The 25,766-nt window shown below is 42.6% G+C and overlaps 1 protein-coding gene across 6 annotated transcripts in view; it reads left to right on the forward strand.

Moving 5' to 3' along the window:
* HYCC1 (hyccin PI4KA lipid kinase complex subunit 1) overlaps positions 1-25,766 on the forward strand; it is a 76,294-nt gene that overhangs the window by 33,625 nt on the left and 16,903 nt on the right. For all 6 annotated transcript variants that reach the window (XM_090046778.1, XM_090046779.1, XM_090046781.1 and 3 more), the window contains exons 2-8: positions 9,095-9,174; positions 10,980-11,081; positions 12,698-12,877; positions 17,406-17,486; positions 18,548-18,663; positions 19,113-19,208; positions 25,482-25,598. In XM_090046778.1, the coding sequence (XP_089902904.1) occupies positions 9,124-9,174; positions 10,980-11,081; positions 12,698-12,877; positions 17,406-17,486; positions 18,548-18,663; positions 19,113-19,208; positions 25,482-25,598 (743 nt within the window). In that variant the 5' untranslated portion in view covers positions 9,095-9,123. The remainder of the gene's footprint in view (positions 1-9,094; positions 9,175-10,979; positions 11,082-12,697; positions 12,878-17,405; positions 17,487-18,547; positions 18,664-19,112; positions 19,209-25,481; positions 25,599-25,766) is intronic.

Genomic DNA, 25,766 nt, shown 5'->3' on the forward strand with positions numbered 1-25,766 from the left:
ATTTTTGGTGTAAGTAGGGTATTGGGCCTTGGTTCAAGAACCAACCCCCCATTTATAACATTATAAAATCGGTTCCAAGTTACAACACTTTGACTTAAGACGTGGTTTTCAGGAACCAATTGTGTTGTAAATCCAAGGACTGCCTGTATCATGTCTGATAGTGTTTTCAGTTCATTTGAAAAAAAACCCAAAACAATCTTAACAATTTATATTGGACTTAAGCCTTGATCTCCAGGTTAATACATGGCACTGCACCACACCAGCTGCTGACACATTGTGCGAGTCCCACATCCAGCATAAACCTAGGATGCATTATGCAAGCCCCCCACACTCAATAGGCTCCTGATTCACTGTGTGAGCCTGCCCAGCTATTTGAATCCCCCCAGTCACCCTTTATGGGCTTCCTAATGTGCTGTGTAGTGTTTACAAGCCGCGCCTGGTACCTTGAGGTATGTAGAAAAAACATTTAAAGCAATGTCTATGGCTGAATCTCTGATTCTCCGAATCAAAATCAAATCTTCAGATTCGGATTCGGCCAAATCAAATCAGGACAGTGATCCAAATCAAATCACTGTCCCCTGAATTGGGCCAAATCCAAATTGAATATGGTCTGCTTTGAACATCCCTAGTGGGCAGTAGAAGCTGGAGGAGGGAGGAGGAGTCTAGGGATTCTTGTGGCAGCAGCAAGAAAGCAAAGTGGGGAATGGTGACTGGGCCAGGGGCCTGGAACCGATAGTTTAACACCTTGGGGCTGTATGCTGCCTGTGGGCTTGCCAGTTGGACAGCCTTGCCCTAAATGGTGGATGTAACAAATGTATTATAATGCTTAGGGTCAGAAGGGATCCAAGCAAATCATCAGTTCTGACTTCCTGCCCTGGGCAGGAACGGGTGTCGGGGTCATATCGCCCCAGCCAAATATCTGTCCTGCCTCCTTTTGAATACCCCAAAGTAGGAGAGAGTACCACCTCACTTGAGAGCCCATTTGAGAGCCTGACAGTCCTAACCGTAAAGTAACGTTTCCTGATGTCCAGCCTAAACCTTCTTTCTAATGATTTGTGGCCATTATTCCTAGTAACCCCAGGTGGTACCCAGAGGAACAGAGCTTCCCCAAATTCTCACTGGTCCCCCCCGGTGAGTTTGTAAATGGGCACCAGGACCCCTCTCAGCCTTCTCTTGTGGAGGCTGAATAGGTTCAGGCCCTTTAGCCTCTCTTGGTAGGGCCTGCCCCGCTGCCCCTGGACCATGTGAGTGGTCCTTCTCTGGACCCTCTCAATACTAGCCACATCCCTCTTGAAGTGCGGTGCCCAGAACTGAATGCAGTACTCCAGCTGTGTCCTGACCAATGCTGCACAGAGGGGAAGGATCACCTCCCCAGACCTGCTTGTGATACATCTGTAGATGGACAACAAGGTGCAGTTAGCCTTACTGACTGCTTCCTCGTATTGGTGGCTCATGTTCATCCTGGAGTCAGCAATGATTCGAAGATCCTTTTCTGCCGCAGTGTTGACAAGAAGGGTGTTCCCCAGCTTATAGGTGTGTGTATTTACTGCTTAGGAGACAGTAGTACAGGGCGGGCAAAATGTGACCTGCAGGCCAGATGCAGCCCACCAGGCCATTCTATCTGGCCTGCGGGGTCCCTAAAAAAAATTTTGAAAATTAATATTTATCTGCCCCGGCTGCCTGTCATGCTGTCCTCGATGGCTTGCCAGAGCTCAGTAAGCAGCCCTCTACCTGAAATAATTGCCCGTCCCTGCATAAGTAAAGAAGCACACACTGAAAAGAAGGCAGTCCTTGTAGAGCTGTGTCTCATGGTAAATGAGGATAGTTTCTCATTCAAACTTTCTTTAAAGGATTCCAAACTTCTTCAGTTAGAACTTCTGGCACAAATTTTCCAGTGAGTAGGACAGTTACTCTTAGCTTTGGATCACAAAGATCCCATCTGTAGCAAGGAACTTTGACTACATAATCAGTGCTATGTCAGTCACCTTTGCTAACCATAGAAGATAGAAGTATATGTCAAAATTGGCACTCATACTTCCTGGGAACATAAGGTGAAGAGAACTGTGAATCTCTCAAAAAAAACTTGTCCAAATTTGTGCTAATTCAAGTGCTAGTAAGTACTAATATGGGTTAATTGCCCAAATATCCCTAGATGTAGTTGATGCTACAGTCTTTCATAGCAACAGGAATTAGGAAGAAGTGTTCCAGCTCAGCAGTGTCTTGCCTTCTAAAGAAGATGCAGATGACCATTTTAAATCTTCCCTTTTAACGGACCTTTTTAATATGGTGTTATGAGGCAAGAAAATTCTAAAGAATTAAAATCAAAAGTCTCATTACAGAAGAGCTGTGAGTAAATTTTGTAGTAATTTGGGTTGCTATTGCTGCATTTCTACTAGTAAACCTAACTACAATAGGCGTGACCGAAAAATTCTTTGCCCATCCTCCTTTTTAAAGAGTCTGTATATTGTGGCATGCCAAACTCAAATGCAGGCAGAACTGGCTGAAGTTGGTGTGTGCTGTTGGGAAGACCATCCACTGGTCATGCCTATTATTTCCTCTCCTAGTCACTTCTGTCTGTGGTGAAAGGATCCAGTAAATGTTTTCAAAAGAGTTGTCTTCACCCCCTTACCTTCTGTGATGATTGTGCCATACTGAGTTGGACGCATAGACACAGGTTCTTGAGGCAGGTGTGCATGCTGGAGGTCAGGAAAGATGCAAAATGACACATTGTTAAAGTTATGAACAGCATTGCTTTTGTTCATGTTATGAGCAGCATTGCATTGTCCTCTATGGATGTAGAGATTACCATATGCTCTGTCTGACCAGGTCTCTGATGCCTAGTGTGGCATGAAGCCAGGCAGGATTTTGCTGATCTGATTATGTTGGTTCCAGTATGGCTGAGGCTATGGTTGTTCCAGACCTCCTCCATCTGTTCTGAATCTCTGAAACTTAGCTGATACTCCTGGACCTGTGTATTTTAGGATGGGTGATGCTGTACTCTACCCAGGCCTGCATTCCTTCTGTTGCATGGTGTTTCAGACCTTGGGCTGTCTGTGCAGCAGGTATGCAAAACAGTTTTATTTGGAGGCAGCAGTGCCTGGTTGAGAAGCACTCCCCAAACCTACCCTGCAGTCTGCTTTAAATATTTACATCTTATAGTGTATGTAAGGTCTAATGCATAATGCCACAGCCCATAGTTCTTCAGTCTAAACAACTAGTGATGTTAAACTATTTTTACTTCTTCCCTGCTTTAGAAAACTCCTGACATCTTTTATATTCCACAGGGATAGTGACATTAAACATGTAAACTGCCAAACAGCATGACTCTGAACAACAGGGCCTTCAGAAATGCCTTCATTTTTGGAAAATCTAGACCTGTCTGTCAAAGCAACATACACTCGGTACAAAACAAATTTCAGGATTAACTGGTTTAGTTGCCATGTACTGGCAGTAGAAGATAAATTAGATAATCCATTGTCTGCCAAATAGCTCTTTCATAAAGATCAAGGCCTCATCTGCTCTTAAAAGCTGCTGGCATAAGTGTGTAGGTCAGGGTTGAGATACTTTTCTGGGTGATATATGTTTGTAAAAGCTCTAGTGTGCTTGTAATTATTATAGGAAAAGTTCCTTTTACAGGTATAAATTATTATACTAGGATCCTGTTGCTAAACCAGTGCCCCAAATATAATTTATCTGTAGTAGTAATGGGGCAAAAGTTGCTATCTATATAGTAGCAAACCTCTTAGAGAAGGTATTTTAACTAACCTTTCAGTAATTCTCAGTGTTGTGCTGTCTTTTCTGACCATGGAAGATGGATAAATATTCTCTTTAAGATTCTCCTGCAGTTCAAGAATATTTGGGGAAAATAAGGTAGAATATCTGTGTGCCCAACTGGTCTTGAATATGCGCTCGCATGCCGCCTTAGCACGTGTGCTTGGTGTTGGGTGCTGCGTGGGCTCTTGTGACCTCTGGAGGGGTTCTCAGTCACCCCAGGGAAAGCTCAGAAACTCTCCTGCCAAAACTTTGATCGAATCTTCAGTGGTGGATTCCCCTGATAATGACTCCTAGGTAGGTCGCGCCTCCTGATGGGTATCTATGGGGCTCCACCTCCCCTACACCTCTTCCATACACCAGCCTCCAAGACAAGTCACTTGGTCTTTGTGCGGCTTGCCCGGTTGCATCAATCTTTGCTCCTCACATCACCTGGACCGTGACCTGGCTCTTCCCTGTCTCTGTGCTGCTGGGGCAGCTGGATTGCCCTGACCTCCCAGTGTTTCTTCATGGCCAGCTGGCTGCCTGCTGTGGGTCTGAGGCTGCTCCTGTCTCCTGGAGCTTTGCCCGTGCCCCAGCTGAAGCAACAAAAAAAACCAAAAGAAAAAAGGAATCACAGCACTTAAAAAAAACTAATAAGAGAAAAAGAAGGGAAAAAAAACAACTCTGAGGGGGTAGGCTAGCAGTCCCTCCTTCCTCACAGCCCCCGTGCCTGGGGCTTAGGCTGTCCCCTGACACTGTTTGTAGGTTCATAGATGTAGGGTCGGAAGGGACCTTGCAGATCTTCTAGTCTGACCCCCTGCCCTGTGCAGGAGAGAAAACTGGGTTCAAATGACCCCAGCTAGGTAATAGTCAAGCCTTCTCTTAAAGACACACAAGATAGGAGCCAGCACCACTTCCCTTGGAAGTTGGTTCCAGATCCTAGCCACCCTAACTGTGAAATAGTGCCTTCTAATGTCTAGTCTGAAACTACTCTCTAACAACTTATGGCCATTATTCCTTGTTACTCTGGGAGGTGCTCGGGGGAACAAGGTCTCTCCCATTCCCCACTGGTCTCCCCTAGTAAGTTTATAGATGGCCACCAGGTCCCCTGTCAGCCTTCTCTTGTGAAGGCTGAACAGGTTAAGGTCCCGTAGCCTCTCCTTGTCGGGTCTGCCTTGCTGTCCCCGGATCATGCAAGTGGCCCTCCTTTGGACCCTCTCAATTCTGTCCACATCCCTCCTGAAGTGCAGCACCCACAACTGGATGCAGTACTCCAACTGTGGCCTAACCAGTGTTGCATAGAGGGGGAGGATCACCTCCTTGGACCTACTTGTGATGCATCTGTGGATGCATGACAAGGGACGGTTAGCTGTACTGACCGTGTCCTCGCATTGGCAGCCCATGTTCATCTTAGAATCGATAATGACTCCAAGGTCTCTGCCACTGTGCTTTCAAGAAGAGTTCCCCAGCGTATAGGTATGCTGCTGGTTCTTACTGCTGAAGTGCAGCACCCTGCACTTGTCAGTATTGAATCCCATCCTGTTCTCATTTGCCCACCCCTGTAGCCTGTCCAGGTCCAGCTGTATCCTGTCCTCCCTTCTAGCATGCCCATCTCACCCCAAATCTTGGTGTTGTCCATGAATTTGAACAGCGTGCTTTTCACTCCCTCATCCAAGTCACTAATAAAGAAATTGAACAGTGTGGGTCCAAGGACCAAGCCCTGGGGGGCTCCACTGCTCACATCCTTCCAGGTTGAATATGACCCATCCAGCACCACTCTGAGTGTGGCCCCTCAGCCAATTTGCTATCCATCTGACTATGTAGGCACCAATGCCACAGTTGCCTCGCTTCTTAATGAGAATGGGGTGGGAGACGGTGTCAAAGACCTTGATGAAGTCCAGAAAGACTACATCCACCACGACACCGGCGTCCAATGATTTTGTGACTAGATTGTAGAAGGCAATCAGGTTGGTCTGACAGGACCTGCCCCTAATGAAACCATGCTGGTTGCCCCTGAGCATCATCCCCACTGCTGGTCCTTCACAGATGTGCTCCTTTATAATCTTCTCAAAGAGCTTCCCCAGGATCGAAGTAAGACTAACGGGCCTATAGTTGCCTGGGTCCTCCTTCCTCCCGTTTCTGAAGATGGGGAACACATTGGCCCTCTTTCAGTCATCTGGCACCTGGCCAGAGCACCACGAGTGCTTGTAAAGCTGTGCCAGGGGCCCTGCAATAACCCCTGCCAACTTCCTCAACATCCTGGGGTGGAGAGCATCTGGACCTGCTGATTTGGACACGTCCAGAACCTCCAAAAGTTCCCTATCCCTGACCTTACACCTGGAGGAGTCTCTCCTGAGTCTGTCCTGAATCTCGGTGGGGGAGTCCTGGTCCCTGCACAAAAAAATGGAGGCAAAGAAATTGTTAAAAAGGTCTGCTTTTTCCTCTGGTGCAACCACCAGATTGCCTAGTGTATCCTGTAGGGGCCCCACATTACCTGGTGCCTTCTTTCTACTCCCTATGTAGCCCTGTTCTGGGTCCTCCCTCCTGCCAAGGACCTCTCTTCCTTCCCTGCTGCCGGCTCTTCAGTTGCTGCCTGAGCTTGGTGTGGAGAGCACTTTCCTTGCCAGCTGTCTCCTCTGCTCTCCATCTGTCTCCTGGTGCCAGCTTTTATCCCAGCCAGGCGGCATTCTGTAATGACGTCAGCTGCCCAAGCCAGCTCCAACCGGAAGTAAGCATAGCTTACGAACTGTGCAGGCATCTCTCCCTGGCGCTGCTTGTTCCATGTTTTCTGGCCTGAAATTGGTGAGTTGTCCTGGTTTCAGGGCTGTCCTTGTAGGAGTGGATCACCTCCATCCCCCGTCCTGCCACAGGGAGGGTTCGCCGTTCTGTGGTGACTGTCTCCCTGGGACAATTTACAATGTTGATTGTGATATTTTGGCATCAAAGATCATAGATTGCCTGGTTTAAAAAGAGCAGTCGATGCTTGGAAGCTTCTCCTCCTCCCCTCTCCCCCTTTACCTTTTTTCCACCCCCACCCCAGATATTCCCGTGCACTACCTGCAGCCCTGGCCCACACTGCCATCCCAGTTGGGTAGGGTGGACCCTGGTGTGGGCAGCTGTGCCAGGCGCATTTGGAGCCCAGAGCACGCTACTGCATCAGTGCCAGCAGGCCCCACACAGCCGAGTTCCCGCGGCTGCCGGGGAGAAAGCTGCTTTTGCAAAAGTGCCCGGTACCCAGCAGAGTGGAATGTTTCCCTCACAGCCAATAGCCATAATGTCATTTCTCCTTTTATCAGTGCCGATCCAGTAGCCAACTGATAGATTGGGGTACCCCTAGTTTATGCTTCATTACACCCTTTCAGCTTCATTAGGTCTAACCAAAACAGGAAACAAAGTTTTAGAATAGCAGCATGCATATCAGCTTTACATCTACTCCTCTGGACAGTACCTGTATTGCAAAATACTTTGGCTAAAATTAAGTATAGAGAAAATACACAAAAAGCATTTTATTAGTTTTTCTTCTACTTTTAGTTGCAAAAATGAAATTTATGATGATCTTCTGGGAAAAGAGCACTGCTGCTTCATCAGTACAGCTGGAAAAATCTCATCTCCAAAGTAGATACAGAGGGAAAAAGCTTATTTTCCTTATTGTGAAGAATAAGACAAAAATCACAAGTACTGTCCAGATCCCTAGATGCCCTCCATTTGGTGGGAAAGAAGATTTACCTTTCAATTCTTTATTTCATCACAGAAAACTTCTTCTGTTTTTATATCTGACAGATAATTTACTAGCAGAAATACCACAGTCTCTTTGGAAAAAGTTATAAGCAAGCTTTAAAATATTGAGCTGGGTTGAAGCAAGTTTCATGCTCTTGTTTAGTGGGGGGCTTATTTTGCTTTGAGGAAAAACATCTGCTGCTCAATTAATATGTGCTACTCTTTTTTTTTTTTTTTTTATAACCAGAAGCATTGGCTTGTCTTGCTTTTCAATAAACACCTGTCTAATAGTAAGGCAAAAATTGCCTTTAAAGATTGCAGAACTTCTAAAAGCTTTGAAAGAATGGCAGTATTATTTTTTTATGGAGTGTTTTATTTCAGACACACTCACCAAAGTGTAGTAGTTCAACTAACTTGGCATTTGTACCTTTCCTAAATTAATAAAACTGAACTTAGCTATGAAAACCGATTTGTTTTTGTAAGGTTCTTTTTAATATCTGTTCTAAATGAACTATTTCTTTCTATGTATTAAAATTATGTCTGGTAACCACTTTTTTTGGTACATATTGACTTACACTAGTCTAGTTTTGATTAAATTTAATTTTTCTTCAGCACTTAAATTGACAGTATTCAAACTTTAGTGATCAAGTTCTTGCGGTCTGTAGCAGGATTTCAGAAGTGGGTTGGGTCAGCTGGGAGTCACTCCCAAGGCATCTGTAGCCCATGAAGGAACACTGAGCAAGCCGACTTAGAGTAGAAAAGCCCAACTCTGTGGTGGGGGTGTGGGAAGGAGGGAGACATCCAGTAGTTCTTCATTCCTCCTTCCTAAGTGGGCAGTGGAAGCAGGAGAGATAAAAACCCTACTTATTGCTTTGCCTGGAGAAAAAAAGAGAAATTTATTCAGACAATTTCTATAAGCCAGGCAGGAAGTGGTAAAGAGGTGGATAATGAGGAGATACCATGTTCTACCTGAGTATGATTTTTTTTCTGCATGATACTTGAACAAACATATCTAGAGAGAGACAGGATTTCAGGGGTAGGTTGTAGTTCCCATTCTGCAGCAAACCTGCTGCCATTAAACTGGGCAGCCTGCTTACTTGCTTTGCATTTATTTCCCCATCTATAAAAATTATATTCACTTTCAGAAAAGTTTGATGGTACTTACTGTACAGCTGCAAAGTATCCCATCAGAGTCAGCAAAATGTAACACATCTTATCGAATGCATTCAGGGTAGTCTGCTGTGATTACTATGTCTCCCAACATCTTCAAAATTCAGTATTACGCCTATTAAACATTTAAAGAAACTTGTAGAAATCGGGAGGAGAAAAAAAAATTGAAGGTTATGCTATCTTCAGAATCTTGCCCATTATTAATCATTTTCTCATGTAGTCTTTAGAACTTGGTAAGTTGCTATACCTGAAAATTTTAGCAGCAGGCATCAGGGAGGCAGAGAAATTCATACCAAAGGTATTAGTGAGTTAAAACAAGGTAAGGGAGAGTACATTTTATTAGCGTGTGCTAAGGCTAGCTGAGGAAATTTATTTTGACTTATGAATAATGCATTCATCTTTAATGAACCAATTCTTGGTTTTAACAAGCATTTATATTAATTTATTTTTCCAGGTTGCAGACTGCAGAACAGATGTGGGAAGATGTTGGCTGTGGACACGGGGCTTGTGGAGGAGTGGCTGTCAGAGTTCAAGGTAATATATTATTTGAGTATTAAAGTTTCAGCAGTAGAACTGACTTGTTATCAGAGCCTCATGCAAGAGGAATTTGATACAGATTTGCATACACTTGAAATCCATTTATGATAGAATACTATAGGCTGGGGGTGATCAAACTCCAGCATGTGGACCAGATCTAGTACTTTCTTATCTGGCCTGCAGAGTTCCCCATGGGTCTGTGGGAAGATTTGCAGGCTGTGACCCTGCATGTTAAGTTTGGCACATGGGATGGTACAGAGGCTGATCCCAGCGCAGGACTGAGTGGAGGTGGTACAGGGCCCAATCTCAACACAAGGAGCCTGGAAGAGGTGGCATGGGCTCCAGAGCCCCTGATTCTGGTGCATGGGAGGGACCCCAATCCTGGCACACGGAGTCCCTTGTTTCAAAGTAGGAAAGGTAATGTTCCCTGGTAGATAGAGCACTGATCAGGGATGGAGTGGGGTGGGGGGAGCAGTTGCACCGCCTCGCATCATATAGCAGAGTGATGTCTACTGACTGTGTAGCTTCTGTCCCCTGGCTAGTGGGGGAGACCTGGGGTGGAGCTGGGTAGGGAGCAAGCACAGAAGCAGGGATCAACCCTGGCAGCTGCTCCTTGTTCACCCTGGCTAGAGTGTGGCAGGAGACGTGTGTACCTGTTCCCACTGCCTGTTTTCTCCTGTGCCCTCTCCCTGGCACCCCAGCATACTGGTTGTGCCCTGCTTACCTGGGCACTTCATCCTTTCCTCACACCCATCCACCCCATGATCTGAGCTCAGTTCTTGCTGCCTGGACTCCATAGAGGACCCAGGTATCCAGGGGAAGGGGAGCTGCTGGTATGTCTCCAGCTCCATCCTGAGCACCATCCAGTCCCTGTGGAGCAGCTTAAGTTGGAGGTGGATGTGATGTGGATCAAGGTTGAGGGGCACTGAAAGCCAGGGGGCAAAGTTGCAGCCACCCCTGCAGTGCTGATTGCAGCTGCCATATCCTTCTTTCAAAATCCCAGATCTGCCTAAGGCAGTGACTAAGATATAATTTGAGTTCTTTCCCTGGCAGCTTGGTTAAATTGCATAAGTAACCACTCTGTCTCCAGTCCTTCATTTGTAAATTGTGATTATTTTTTTTGCTCAATTCTTGATAAGAAGCATTCTGTAACAAGCTGGGACAGATTGAGTTAGATGCAGTGGCTCTGAGATGTCTTTTAAACTACTAGAAATCTAATCTTGGCTTTTGTAAGCATTGGTAATCAGGTGCTAGAGAAACAGTGAAATACATGCTCAAATGACCCACATCGGTTGCCTCTCTTCAGAGTAGTAAAATATCTGTAGCTTGTTTGGCTACAAGTGGATAAAATGGCATTAGCTGCTTGCAGACAGACTTTGAAGACAAAGCTATGTTGTATTTTGTATATACACATACTCTGCTTACATTAATTTTAGGATTGTAATTCTGTTTTTTGGTTTGCTAAAACATTGTTCAGGGTGGGCAAACCTCTGATTGGTGGCCTTTAGCTAAATCTTCTATCCAATCTTAATTAGTTTTTCCATGAAACTGGAATGAAAAACAAAATGTAGGTTCTAATGTGTCTTCCAGCAGTTTGATTCGTGTTTTAAATGTATTGTGACTTCATTAGATTGCAGAGATGGTGAAATGTTATTTTTCATAGATATTTTTCTTTTACGATGGCAAAGCAGTTGTTATTATAGTGGGGGAAAAAATGTCACTTGATTTATCTATTTGTACCAGAAATGTTGCCTTCTTTTTTTTTTAATGTGTTGCCACAACAAAAAAAAATTTGATTTCAGATGCTGCCAGAAGCATCGATAGCTAGCTATGCTACAAATTTGAAAGATAAGAGTTCTTTGGTCTCATCTTTATACAGAGTTATTCAGGAGCCACAGAGTGAGGTAAGTATGCAGTTCTCTCAAATCATAATCTGATATGGTGGTAGAAGGGGGGAAACCCCCCTGCATAGTAATTGAAATAACAGTTCTGATACAAATTAAGATTTTAGAGTCTGAGTAGGACTCATTTAAAATGCCTCTCATTTTAGTTCAATGTAAAGATATGGGCATGATATAGTACTGTGGAATTTGTCAAATACCATTGCTTAAACTATAGATAACCTTACAGTTTACGATGGTCTTAGATGGAGGTATAAGATTAAGAGGTAAATTATTTAGACTTGCCAGGTGACTCTATATCAGTTCAGTAGTGGAGCCTACAATTGATAGGATTATTTCTATGAGACTGATTAGTATTTTCTCTTGCAGTTTTTATTATAAGTGTTTGCTTTGATTAACATTTTAATTTAGCTGAAAACATCATTATTCACTTAAGTGAAGAGGTAAAGACCGAGTGTTTTGGAAGAGAATTTGTATTTGTAATTCATATGTGTATTCTCCTGTTCCCTGGCTGGAAAGTAAAAAAAAAAAAAATACATACTGTGTTTTCTCACATAAAATACATTTTTTCATCAAAAATCAGCCTTCCAAAACTCAGATGTATGTATTAAGTGGGGAAGCCATTTTTTTCCTTGCCCAGAATTGAAGCATTTTGCTTTGATTTCCATTTACACTGCAGCAGCTGTGATATTACTAACCTAAGGGAGTCAGTTGATTTAAAGATTCATGATTTGTCTCTCCATTTCAATAGTTTTGATGTTCCACTAATCAGTTTAACTTTTCTTAGGGCAGTTTTGCTGTCTGCTAGCTGCCCAGTCTCCCCTCCTTTTTCACAGCCCTGAAAAATCTTTAGCTGTTTTCAAAATCCATAAATCTACCCATGGAGGAGCAGTCTTCAGCAGCAGCTAGGGTTCTGGCTTTAGTTAAGCAGGAAATGGTTGGTGATTTGACTATAAATTATGCTCTTTCCCTGCTCGATGTAGTCATGACTGGGAAAATCTTTCATCTTTCTGCCTCTCAGAATCAAGGTATTATACACTGGATTGTACTGTATGTGAGAGAATATGGTATGTAGAATATGGTATATAGAAGCTACAACAAAATTTTTCAAGTTGAAAAGCTGAAAATACATCAGACCTTCAGCTGCACATAATTGCTGTAATGACAGTTTGCATACAAATCTTATACAGTCTTTTGTTAGTTGTTACCTATTCAGTTCATATGGACTTTTCAGGACTAGTTTGTTGGAACTTTGGGAACAGTGGTGCTTTTTTGTGATGTCCTAAGTAAAGCAGTGATCTGATAATTGCCAGCATCCTCCCACAACCATCAGTTTGAGGTTGAAAAAGAGGGAAAAGGAGGAATTCTGTCCTCTTGTAAAGGTGGAGTCTTCTGTCCTATATATTTGGCCATGATGGAAGGTAAAGAAAAGTACAAGAAACTGATAACGTCTTTATCAAATGATTTGTAACAAAGGAATGTAAAATGTTATCGTAAGTCCATTTTTTGTGCTTCCAAAATTCAGTGTCAGTTTTGCTTTCACATTTGTTCAGTGCAAGGACATAATCTCTTGTAATACTATTTTATTCCCCTGACAATCTCTTTTTATGTTATTTCAGCTGTTAGAACCAGTTTGCCACCAGCTTTTTGAGTTCTATCGCAGTGGTGAGGAACAACTGCTACGGTTCACACTGCAGTTTCTACCAGAATTAATGTGGTGCTACCTTGCGGTCTCAGCCAGCAGAGACCTGCAGAGCAGTGGTTGCATAGAGGCCCTTCTCCTAGGAGTTTACAACTTGGTTGGTATAATAACTCAAATTTAAGAAATTAGTTGATTTCTTTAGAAACAAAATCTCTTACTGGGATAAAGAGAACAGTCTGTTTCCTTCAGGACAAAATGAACAGATGTATTCCAGTATTATAGTAATTGTGTATGGGTTGCTCATATGTTACTACAAATGCAATACTGTATTTTGTTTGGGCCAGTGCTTAATTTGCCAGGATTTAATTCATATGAAATCATAGGACAGAGTGCCAGCTTGAATCCACTCTCTGTAAAAGTTTCTTTAAATCTACATTATGTATCTACTCTGCTTTTATTTTCTCTTGCTCTCCATCTTCCTCTCCTCCCCTCCCCTTTCTTGGCTAAAGTTATTTAGTTGAAGTTGCTAGATGTATGCTTCTCACTCCTATTAATTCCATCATTTGTGCTTCAGAGCCCTATCTTGTACTTTCAGCTATTCTTGAGTGAATAGTATTCCATAGAAACTGCATTTAAGTCACTTGTTCAGAATTCTGGGAATGACCCAACTACTTTATGGAGCTTTTCTCTTGCTTTTAAAATCAAGAAACTGGAATTTATTGTCAGTTTGTTCAGACTTGGGTGCTTTAAATTAATCTGCTGTTAGACGGCAACACCTTTATCTAGAGATCTTATTCTTATCACATATGAAAATAGGAACATTTCTTAGTGAATAACTTCAATCTCTAACTAGATTATTTTTCTGCTTCTATTTGACACAAAGCTTGGTGCATTGTCACTGGTTGTGTTAAAGGCCTATTAGCTTTTTTTAATCTTATTTTGCTTTGTAGCAGCTGCGTATTGCAGACACTTTCAGGATTTCTGGTACTCTAGCTATTTGTTTCTTGGTAGAAGGGCAATGAAAAGATGAACTTTGGGAAAGGGTGAACCTTATTTCAAATACAGAAAAACTGAGGAAGACAAAACAATGCATGCCTTTGGTGACAAAAAAATGGCTCAAGCTTCATGCAGACTTTTTCAACCATTGTGTACAACTATCTCCAGTAGGCTAAATACATTCTTGCTAACATGTATGACTTAACTAAAGCAAAAAAAAAACCAAGCAGGCCTACTAACTCTTCCATACACACCTCACACCCAGTTTAAAAGTCCATAGGTCTTATTGCTGCAGTCACTTGATTTTGATCTTGCATTCCCTGATAACTGCCATGGAGGCCTTGGTTAAAGCACAGATTGCTAACCCCTTGTGTACTCTTGTTAATGGAAAGTGATTGACCTATTACATAAAACATCTTAAAGCCATACCTAAAATCTTTTATTTTAGAAGAAAGTGTGCAGGCTATTTTCAGTCTATCCTAGGTGCTTGGTGTAGTGAGGATTTAAAAACACGCTCGTGTGAAGATGACTGTCTCCAGGAGAGAGCCTGTGCCTGTGAATAAATCCTGTTTTTGGCTGTCTCTGTTTTGCTGTGTGTCTTATTTGGCCTGTATACTTTGCTTCCTCCCATCCCCCCTTGCTGTGCCCAAACCCTTTGTTTTAAGTTTCCCACCAGTTTTATGACACTGGTTACTCCACCAGGGGTTGCTGATGACCTTTTAAAAGGACTTGGCTACCTCAGTGGTGTTCAGCGGATGCTTGTTTCTGATTGGAACCAGGTGATGGTCAGAAAAGTTATTTAAGGGTCAGGTCACCTGGTTGGGGGAGGGGAGGGGGAGGGTGGTTCTTCTGGCAGGCATTTTGGAAACACAAACAGAAGCATGGGCTTCCAGAATCCTTTGGATATATATGTGAGTAGCTTACCTGAAATTTAGCCAATAGATTAGAGTTGTGTATCTTTAGCTATGTGTTAAAAGGGCCAACAAGCCTATTCTGTTTTGCTCAAGACATTTTTTATAATTCTCTTCTATCTTGTAGTCCTTCCCCGTTCTCCCTCTCTTAATAAAAACTATCTGTTACAGCACACCTAGCTGTGAATACTTGAGAGGAGAGAGAGGCCTTTTCGCTTTTAGCAGAGCTTGGCTGATTATTATCTGATTCTGTCCTACCTGAAAATATCCTGGGTGGCTCCAAGCTATAAGGGTCACCCAGAAATACTACCAGTGGGTGAAGCACCCCAAGAGCTGCAGGATTTGTGTACCCTGGGCTGTACAGAGCCCTAACAGAGACCAGAGCCTGGGTGGTGGCAGCAATTACCCCAGGCTTGCAGGTGTGCTTAAGGAAGGGAGTCAGCTGGAAGTAGGTGCCCCAGGGGAGATACCTGAACCATGATTTTGGTCGGGCAGAGTAAGGTGGGTGGCTCAGTGTAGTAGTAATTGTATTTGTAAATTATCTGGTGTGTTGAATCTTTGAACTAAGATTCATGGGTATTAGTCTAGTTCAGGGCCCAGTACATGCAGTGTATGGGATGCTGGTCCAGTCCAAGACCCATGGGCAGCACTGCAGGCCAGATGGCAAGGCTCCATGGGCTAGATCCAGCCTGTGGGCCCTATCTTTGACACCCCTGGTCACTGCTCCCTAAAGATCTAATGTTAGGTGAACGTGCAGCATAACGGCAGATGAAACAACAGGTGGGAAGAAACTATTTGAATTATTTGTACATCCTGATGTACAACTAGCTGTAATTAGCTGTTTGGAAACCTTTCCGTTGTCATAAAATGCTGATTCTCAGATGCAAAATTTTATGTGAAAACACCATGGTTTTTGTGGTTATAGTGACAGAGCACATGGCTATCTTCTGACCAAAGAACTGCCACTGTGAGTGTCTTGTCTTAAGTAGAACTACCTTGCTTTGACACTCCAGTCCATTGCAAGAATCGAACTCTAAGTAGCACAGAAGATTAATCGTCCAGCACTGTGATTTCTGAGATTACTGGATTCTAAGATTAGGTTTGATAACTATCAGGCTGCCTTGCTGATACCCAGTTTTTGGAAGCTGTGAACACTAGTGTTCAAGAGCTCAAGAATCTAAAGCTATGTGCTTTAGCTAGTGAATATTCAGAGTATGGAGCCTTCTGTCTCCTGAGTTGCTGCAGAAGCCACTTGTCTACATGCTGGTCCTGTGGCACAGGCTGTCGAGCCTCAGGTCCGATAGCCTCGCTGACTCTCATCCAGTCATATATAGTCTGGCTAGGCCACCTTCTCAATGTGGCCCAGCTGGACTGGCTGTCAGCCGAGGCTCTTGCTGCCCGGTTGGGCATGCATTCAGTCCCAGCAGAGGCAGCAACTGCCATGGAGGATTACCTCTGAGCACAGCGGGACATCCCTGCTCGAGACGTCTCCAGAGCACCTTTTGTACCACTGCCCATTGTCCCGTCCATGGATAACTATCTGGGCAGTGGGCTTGGCACCGTATTAACACTTCCTTTGCCTCCTGACAGCGATGCTGAGATTCATCTTGATGTGCTCCCCCAAATAGCCCTGTACACATAGGTGGTTTGTGTCTGCCACGCTCGTGTCTTTGCCACTTGACCCGACACGAGCATGGAGGTGGCATCTAATGGCACTGGCACTTAAGCTATTCATTGGCAAATGGACTGACTACCTCCAGTGGCGGTTGCTGCATGGAATACTAGCCACTGGCATTCTCATCTGACACACAAACCCTTTTGCCCAGGGGAGGTAGAAGAGGATTTATTTCATGCCTTCCTCGGGTGCCCCTGGCTGCTGCCACTTTTTTGCTGCCCTTGGCACTTTGTTTGAGACGCTAGACTTGGACCTCTTGGAGAGCACCTATTTTGTATTCTTTCCCATACTGGGTGGCAGAGGGTGGTGTCATTTGCCTGGCCAACTTTCTGCTTGGTCAAGCTAAGATGGCCATCCTCAAGGGCCTCAGGAACTGGCTTATTGGGGCAACTCTGATGATGCCCTGAGACTCTTTCAGTTCTTGGTCTGGGCACGCCTGACACTGGAATTTGGACATGTGGTCCTCCAGCAGAAGGTACCCACTTTCCAGGCACGTTGGGCTGTTCAGGGAGTGCTCTACAGTGTCGAGGGCATCTGTTTAGTCCTTGCGCTGTGATACTGCTTGCCCCTTCCAGGGTACTGGCAGGAGTCTGAGTGGGCTGCTGTTATATTAGCTGTTTTTGTGTGTTAGACTGTGAGGGCAGGGCTTGCTGGCCATATCTGTTGTACCTGGGCCCCTGTGTGGGCAGTATTATTTGTTTTGTTGGCTTGTTACCCCCTTTCCCCCTTTAATAAACCTTTATAAAGAGTCTGTCCTGTCTGTCATAATGGATAGTAACTATTGAGAGAGTGCTAATACAAGGTGAAAATAGATCTTGCGAGAGATAACCCTGTGTATTTGTGTTCATTGCTAAATTATTTGTGCATCAATAACATGATCATCAAATACCAATTAACAGTAAATAATAAAATATTTTCACATCAGCATTTTAAAAAGACAAAACCAGTGAATTTAGAGGAAAATAACTAAGTTTTTCTAGCTGTTTTACACTATAAAGTAACTGTGGGGATATTTAATTTGCTTTCTCTTGAAATATGAATGTCCCTGTATGTTAAACTTTTATATGATATAAACCCTTTGGATGTTTTTTAATATCTTCCAGGAAATAGTGGACAAAGAAGGGCACAGTAAGGTGCTGAGTTTCACAATTCCATCCTTGTCCAAGCCTTCTGTGTATCATGAAGTGAGTGACAGCACAGTACTGAAAATTTATGTTTACTCAGAAAATTTAATTTTGCTTTTGTTTTGAGGCTAGTTCATAAAGATAGAAATTGGAAAAATGAATATTTTTCATTAAGATGTAATGAAAGTTTTGACTTTTTTCCCCCAAACATTTTATTTTTGTCAGCTAGTGTCTTCTGAGACTATTGTAAACTTAATAGCTTTAATTAAGCATAACTTGAGACATGACAATTGTACTGTTTACTAGCTTTCTCCCAATCTTGTGTAATAGAACAGTTACCTTAGAAGAAGAGACTTAAGCAGCCAAATAACCTTATTTATGTTCAAAATTATTAATAAACACTAAGGTCTCTGGATGCTAATTTAAAGATGTAATGGGATCTGAGTCCCAATCTCAACAATTGCGCCTCATTGCCATGCCATGTGCGCATTGCAGAATGCACAGTTTTGGGATTGGGGATCAGATCCCAGTCGCACCCTACTTGCCAGTGCAGGGGCAGCCCAAGATCATGATGGTCTGCCTTCATGGCAAGTTGAAAATTGTATTTCCGGCATTCAGCTGATTGTTGGCTGGCTCTGGGATTTACTGGGGCTTGAATTGGCCCCTAAGTGGTCCCTGGAGCCTGCTGGGCTGATTGTCAACAGGATTAGGACTGGACCAAGACTTGAACCAGCCCCAATGCAATCCTGATCCAGCAGCGATCAGTTGATTGTCATCTGGCAGAGACTGCGTAGGATCTGGTTCAAGGCCTGGTGTGGTCCCAATCCTTCCAACAATCAGCTCATCGGGCAGGAACAACCAGGGCTGGTGGGAGATCCTGCGCAATCCTAACTCTGCCACATATTCAGTGTAAGGTGTGGTGGAAACCCAGCCATAAAAATATTTAATATTTTTGTGTAATATTTTATGTGGCTGGTTTCCCTTTTTGTGGTGCCATTCATTCCCTGGATATGTGGCTGGCTGGCTACTTAAGACCTGACATATTGTGTCTTGACTGCTTTGTAATGAAACTAGGAGGACAAATGTCTTGAATATTTTATTCAGTTGTCTGTTTACTTTAGCCTTCCAGCATTGGTTCCATGGCTCTTACTGAGGGAGCTCTATCCCAACACGGTTTGTCCAGGGTTGTGTACAGTGGACCTCATCCTCAGAGAGAGATGTTAACAGCACAAAATAGGTAACATTTTAACAACACTTTGCTTGAAAATTCTGTAAGTAATTTTGTTGTTCTACTATCTTTCATCCAATTGAGTATCTTATAGTTGTGGGCAGTTATTCTAGTTGCTTGATAATTTGTTACCAGTTTTTAGAATGTATATTCAAGTATTTTCAAGAGACGCTTTTAATACATAATTTTAAGATAGATTGCAAATCGTTCTATCAGGAAGAGGATGTGGCTTGCCAATGTAAATAGTTTAAGTGGCTGTGTCTGTGACTTAATGAAATGTGTTACTAAGTCTGGTTTGTTTTGGGGGGGGTTGTTTTTTTGTTTGTTTTTTATGCAGCATATTCTCTTGTGGTTTATTAATAAAAGCTTATTTTATACACTACCTTTTGTAAAGGGAAAGTTCTAAACTGATAACTTTAATTCTTAGTTTTTGGTAATCTTGATTTTTTTGTTTCCAGGTTTGAAGTCCTCACATTCCTCCTGTTGTGTTATAATGCTGCCCTAAGCTACATGCCAGCAATCTCTCTCCAATCATTGTGTCAAATTTGCTCAAGGTAAATTTCATATGGGCTGAATATACTTAAAAGGATGCAGTCAACTTTTAACCTAACACTAGTTTTAAATACTAGGTTCATAGGAGGATAAATAATCAGAGTGTATAGACTTTTTGAAAATATTTTATTTCTATGTTCTCTTTTTTTTGAGGATATTTGTAGTAGGTCTTAATTTTGTTGCATCTCATTAACATTTAATTTAAACATGGTGGTGACTTATTTTTGAGGGAGATTTGTTTGAGCGGCAGAGAAGTATATATCAGTGTAAAAAATGCAATGAAAAAGATTTAACTCTTGAAATCCTGAAAAATTGTCTTTATGGAGACCAGAACGGCTTTCTGGGTTCTGGTTCTTAGTTATAGCAGTATCACTGTTTCAGAGATTCAGCCTTATCACATCAACAAAAAGGACAGTTGTTGCTGTCAAGCTTTTTGACTTTTTCACTTCTGAGGAAATATGAGATTAGCAAGACATTTTTATAGGTACCTAAAATAATCTTCTATTGAGAGAAGCTTGCAGGACATCTGGCTAGATACCAGTGGTTTGAGATCTGAGGTGGTGGTTCCTGAAGTCTGTAGTAGTTTTGAACTGAGATTTGAAAAATGCCACTGGTTATCCTACTTCATTAAACTTTTGAAGTACATTTGAGAGTATTAGTAATAATAGGAGTTTCTTCAGCAAACAAAAGTCCATTTTTAAGTTGGAGTATGGAAGTGGTATCTGAGTAGGGTATGTCTTTTTCATATAAAACCTATAATTTTGAATTATCAAAACGGGACCTAAAGTGTCTTTTTACCTTCTCTTCCAAGCCCTTGTCTCTATAATCACAGAAGTAGAGACTTCCTGGTTGATATCAGTTTGGGGAAGCAGGGGAGTGGGAAAAAAACGTGTGTAGGAGGACCAGTATCAACCAGTCTCTAGGTCTGTGACTCTGGATCTCACTGAACTAATTTTAAATCTGTAGAACAGGTAGTGGGATTATTTTTGCTGTAGTCTTAGGTGAATCAGTTTGACCTAGTTAGCCTGGACAGTCTTAGTTTTAAATGGTGCTGCTGAAAAGAAAAATAATAATAAAAAGCATACTTATTTGGCAAATTGACCCACATCACTATGGTGCCATTGTTGTTGTTACATGGCCGACCTGCTGGGCTACAGAGGCGGGGGGGCGGGGGGCAGCCGGATGGGGAGCACTGAGCTTGCAGCCACCAGCCCTTCTGGTACTACTTTTGGAAGTACTAAATGACAGCGGAGTAACAGCCTGTATTACACTGCGTGCACGGTTATTTTTAGCTGTTATGTCACCATAACGATGCGCTATACTGAGGGAGCTTGTCACTATGGTGATGTAGCTGCAGCATCGCGGATTTTGCCTATGGATGCCATAGTGCATTGCTGTGGTGACATAGTGTCATATGTAGATGCACCCAGTGTCAAACTGATACCCTGTGTTAAGAACAAAATGTACTAAAATTTTAAATCAATTTAAGATTAAATTAGCAATTATTAAGCTTCCAATGAATGCTGATGACGTTTTACAGTCAAACTACTCATTTTGGCTAAGAGTCTGTTGGGTATAAACCAGTTTTGGATAGTAGCATTTTCTTCAGGTGCAGAGAATATTTTCTTTCAGTTAATTCAGGTAGTTTAGTTCAATTATTAGCTCATTTGGAACAAGAATCCAGTGGGGAGTTGTGCTTTTGAATCTCTGAATAAAACGTAGTACAAGAAGATGCATTCTACTTATCTAAGAACCTGAAAAATGTGTTGAATAAGTGGGAACTGTATATAGACAAATAATTTTTAGATAACCTACATGACTAATTAGTAATAAGTACCAAATTCATTGTTAAAGGCTACAGTTAGTTGTATATGAGCATGTTTTATGATTACCCAAGATCTGGGTTTTTCATTTCCCATGGAAAAAGGAAAAAAAATACATATTTTTCCCTTTTAACCGAGAAAAACATAGGTATTTTGTTTTAATGGAGAAACACATGGATTTTGCACTTTTGCAAAAGAGTTCCAGCCTGCAAGGGGCTGGGGAGAGTGGGAGAAGGACGGTCAGCATGCCCGTGGGGATGGGCTGACTCCTTGTCGCTGTGCACACTCCCAGGGGTTGGGGAGGCATGTGCCCCACAGATATGTGCATGGGGTGGGGGTGAGGGCGGGCTGTGGGCTCAGGGCTCCCTGCCCTGCTGCCCTCCCCACAAGGGCTCTGCGGTGGGACCCGGCGTGGCAGGGCAGAGCGTGACAGGGTGGGGAAGCTCCTTGCCACTGCAAGCCCTACATTGCTCTGGCAAAGTGCCCTCTGTCTGCTCAACAGCAGTGGGGGGAAGCGGCATAGAGTTGTGGCCCTTGTTGCGGCTGGGTGGGCTGGGGGTACGGGGCTTGCAGAAGCAAGAAGCTTCCATTGCTCAGCCTGATACTGCCCTGCAACTCTGGGTCCTACCTGCTGAACTCTGGGTCCTACCTGCTGGGCTGCAGAGGGCACGGGGGGAGGGCAGCACAGTGGGGAGCTCTGAGTCTGCAACTACCAGCCTGCATTTGCCCCACCCCACTTCCACCCCTCAAAGGCTCTGCTTTGGCTGTGCCGCTTGTGAGGAAGCGAGAGCTGGGTTCTGCACTCTGCTCCGTTGCAGGAGCCACCACCTCCCGTGGGTGGCAGTCAGGGCTCGGGCGCTGCCGCGGGGGGCTGCATGCAGGTCTGGGTCCCTGGCCCTGTAGCCCTGGCAGCTGGGGGTCCCCTCTGGCAGGGTGGGGGTGCTGTGGGTGGGGAGTGAGGGGCCTGGACCTATGTCCCAGTGAACTAAGGGGACAGGGAAAATTCCAGTTTTTCCATGATAAACCCCAAATCAAATACCAAAATGTATAGGTGCTTAGAATTTATCTTATTATAGTGATTGGGGCACTGGTAGGCTTCCAAATTGCTTTAAAATTGTAAATGTATTGATAAAACATTTTTGTTCAATTGATACCCATATATATAGTAGCTTTTCATTTTAATAATGGATTTAGGGGTTTTAATCAGGGAATTTTGTGTGTTTTATCAGATAATTTGCATTTTTTAAACTAAGAAAACCAGGATCCCTGATGATTACCAATGAGAATCCCTTTTGTTTAGGAGAATAAGTTAAAGCCAAACGAGCTAAATCAATTCACAGTTCTTAGCCTTATTTAAGAATATAATTCACTATTGATCTGGATAAAATCTATAACTATTATGCTATTGTTAAATACTCCCTCCTTCTAACTGTACTTCATTACGTACTAGATGTCCCAACTCATGATGCTTGTATGCACTTAACTCAGTAACATGTGGCTGATTGTCGGACAGAATCCATTATAAGCATGGGGAACTGTATGTATTTGAGGGTATGGGTGTACAAAGAAGTTCCTGGAAGGTAAGACAGGATGTGAATTTCCCCTCAGTAAAAGTGGGGCAAGATACCTCTTGTTTACCAAAAGGTAAGATCATACGCATGGATGGGTATTTGTCACGAAGTAGCTGACATATTGGAGGCTCTTTTATTTCCCAGTAACTTGTAAACTTGAGACTCCAAAATGTGTCAAGAAAGATGGCTGAATGCCAGTCAAGCTTTTCTACAGTGCCTTGCTAAAATGTCTCAGTCCTTAGGTTTGACAGACTTCCTGAACAGGAAAGTGGTACATTCTCCTGTCTGATCTCCAGTGGAGAAATGGAGGATGGAAACAGTTTGTTGAACCATGACCAATTTCTATAGATGCATTTCAGGCAGCTGTGGTGCTCAGGGGCCCCGTCAGGATTTTAAGATCTCGTGCAATTCAGTACAAATAGAATCCCTTATAAGAACAAATAAAATTGGGTGAGATGCATTCATTGAAGAACTTAAAATCTAATTTCAGTCCTATATTATACTTTTATGTCTATTAAAATAGTAGTCCTGAGAAGTGGTTTGCTCATCTGCTTGAGTTAAACGAACTGCTGGGTTTGGTTTCAAGAATGAATTTACCCCAGGGTCAGACTTGGCAAGGTCTTTTGGGTAGTCTACCTCCTAGGATTATTTGGGCATTTTTAACTTAATTCTTAGCTATTGCAGAGGTACAAAGCATTGATGGTCCCCTTGATCTCTCCTGCTCTCTTTTTGTGGCACATGGTAGTTCTAGAAGCCTTTGACTCTTTGGTCTAAAGATCCTGTCTGTGAGGGGGTATTCTGTGTGAAGGGCCATAGTACAGTGGTCAGCAACCTTTTAAGGCAGTGGACTGCATTGATCCAGTTTGAGTTAGAGGCAGGCATGTGGTAGGATCCAGCTGCTGCTGCTGCTTTTTCTCACGGCAACACAGGAAGAGCGCCTGCTGATTCCTCTTTTTTTCCTGTTGTGGCACGTCCACAGGCCAGAACATATAGCTCAAAGGGCAGGGTTCAGCAACCTACAGCCATAGTAGATGCTTTTGTAGACCCTTTTGCAATGATCATTTTACATGTTTGCTTGTGGCTACAGGGGGATTAGGTAGGGTCCTAATATTTTATGTGACTGTCTGATGTTCAGCTGGATGTTTTTAAAGTTTCTAGACTGGTGTTTCTCAGGCTGGGGAACATACACCCTTGTAGTGAACATACAGCATGTATGCCAAAAAAAAAGTTGGGAAGGGAAATTATAAATGGATCAGGGTCAGCTCTCATTCTCCTGGGAGCTGACCTCTACTGCTCCTGTTTAATTGCAGTAAGATGCTGTAGCTCTGATGTTCTGAGATTTAAGGTTCAGACTACTGCTGCATGATTTAAATATTATTACAGTAATATTTAAATACAGGTTGGGGGTTTTTTGGTTTTTATTTTTTTGCAAAACTCTAGTTGGTCTAATAAAAGATATCACTTCTACCACGAGTTCTGATTACAGCAGCACTGTATTTTTGCTCAAATGTTCTCTGAAGATTTGATATTCTTTGGTTTTTGTTGTTGTTTTTTCCTTGAGGGCTTCTTGTATTCCTGTCCTGCAGAACTGGGAACTGGGACTTTTGGCTCTGCAGCTGCCTTGAGCTCAAGCTGGGTTCTCAGTTTCCAGGCTCCACCCTGTGCAGTGACTCTTCAGTCTTCGAGCACTGTGGCAGGAAAACTGAGAGCCCTTCCAGGCTCCTTGGTGCAAAGTCAAGCTGGGGTGCTCAGCTCTTCATTAAAGCTTTAACAAATAGACTAACGTTATAGGATTCTGGGTGGATTTTAAATGGGATAAGTCTACTGCTTTGTTTAACGACTGCTTAAACTTTGTGCAGATATATAAACTGTGTGGTTAATAAATGCATAATGCATTTGGCCTATCTTAGTCTCAGGACTCCTGCAGTTTGTGTGTATGCATGCCGAGTATATCTAAAGTTTGATATGATCTTCTAACCTGGGAAAAATGATAAGTTGTTTTAAATGCATAAAGAACTGAAAAGCTTAATGTTTAAGTTGACAAAACAGGGTGTATGGTGAAAAGGAGACAGGGAAGTGATGTGCCCAGCAAATCAATAGCAGAACCAGGAAGAAGAAATCAAACTAGATTGTAAAATACTCTAACAGAACTATATTTTATATTCCTTTAGATTCTGAAAAGAGACTGCCTATTTGGAAAAACTGCAATATATATACAGTGAATCACTACACAAGATTGCCATCTTTGATCTCCAAAACTCATATAGGTTACAGGATCTGATAGGATTTTGATTGAAAACAACTTCAAAGTTATTTTTTTTCTACTGCTTCCATAAGTCTTTTGAATGTAGAGCTCATTCTTTTTTTTTTTCCTTTTTTTTTTTCCACACCAAAACTTCTCACTTCCCAAATATCTTTGTCCATATTAGTCATTTTTTTTTCTTATGTAGAGCAACATATATGAATCTGATTTTAGGAATCCTCATCTCAGTGACAAATGACCCAGCAGTTGTATTCAAGTGTTTATTTCCTTAGGAAGCACTTTTTCCCATTAAAAATATATTTTTGCTATCTAATTCAGGTGTATTTTAATTGCCAAGCTCAATCTTTTGCTTTTCCATTCAGTTGTTTGTGACTTACACTTCTTTTGTTTAGTGTGAAAGATACGTGCTCTGCCAGAAGAGGGCATTTTGAACACTTTTTCAAAATGGGTAACAGTGATATAGCTCAGAAAAGAGCTATATCTATGTAGTTGCTGAGTGGGTTAATTTTCTCCATGTGCTTTCTAGATTCAGCACTTACTAAACTCTTAGCTCTACCATATTATACAAAGCCTCACTTAATTGAAGTTGTACTAATAATAAATATGTGGTTTCTCTAGAATCTGCGTGTGTGGATATCCTCGCCAACAAGTAAGAAAATATAAAGGAATAAGTAACAGGATTCCAGTTTCTTCTGAATTCATGGTCCAAATGCTAACTGGGATTTATTATGCCTTGTAAGTTTACCATAAGCTTGTACTCTGTTTAGAAACATGATAGCTTAAGTTGCATGTGGCTATACCCTTTCAAAATTTAATTTGATTGGCAGACCTAATCAAATGTTCTGGAATATATATTCTTATCTTGATAGACATGCAAAATTTGTATACTGTTTGGTGTGATTC

The sequence above is a fragment of the Crocodylus siamensis genome, chromosome 5, assembly GCF_052110815.1.
Source record: "Crocodylus siamensis isolate JL-2025a chromosome 5, ASM5211081v1, whole genome shotgun sequence".
Lineage (NCBI taxonomy): Eukaryota > Metazoa > Chordata > Crocodylia > Crocodylidae > Crocodylus > Crocodylus siamensis.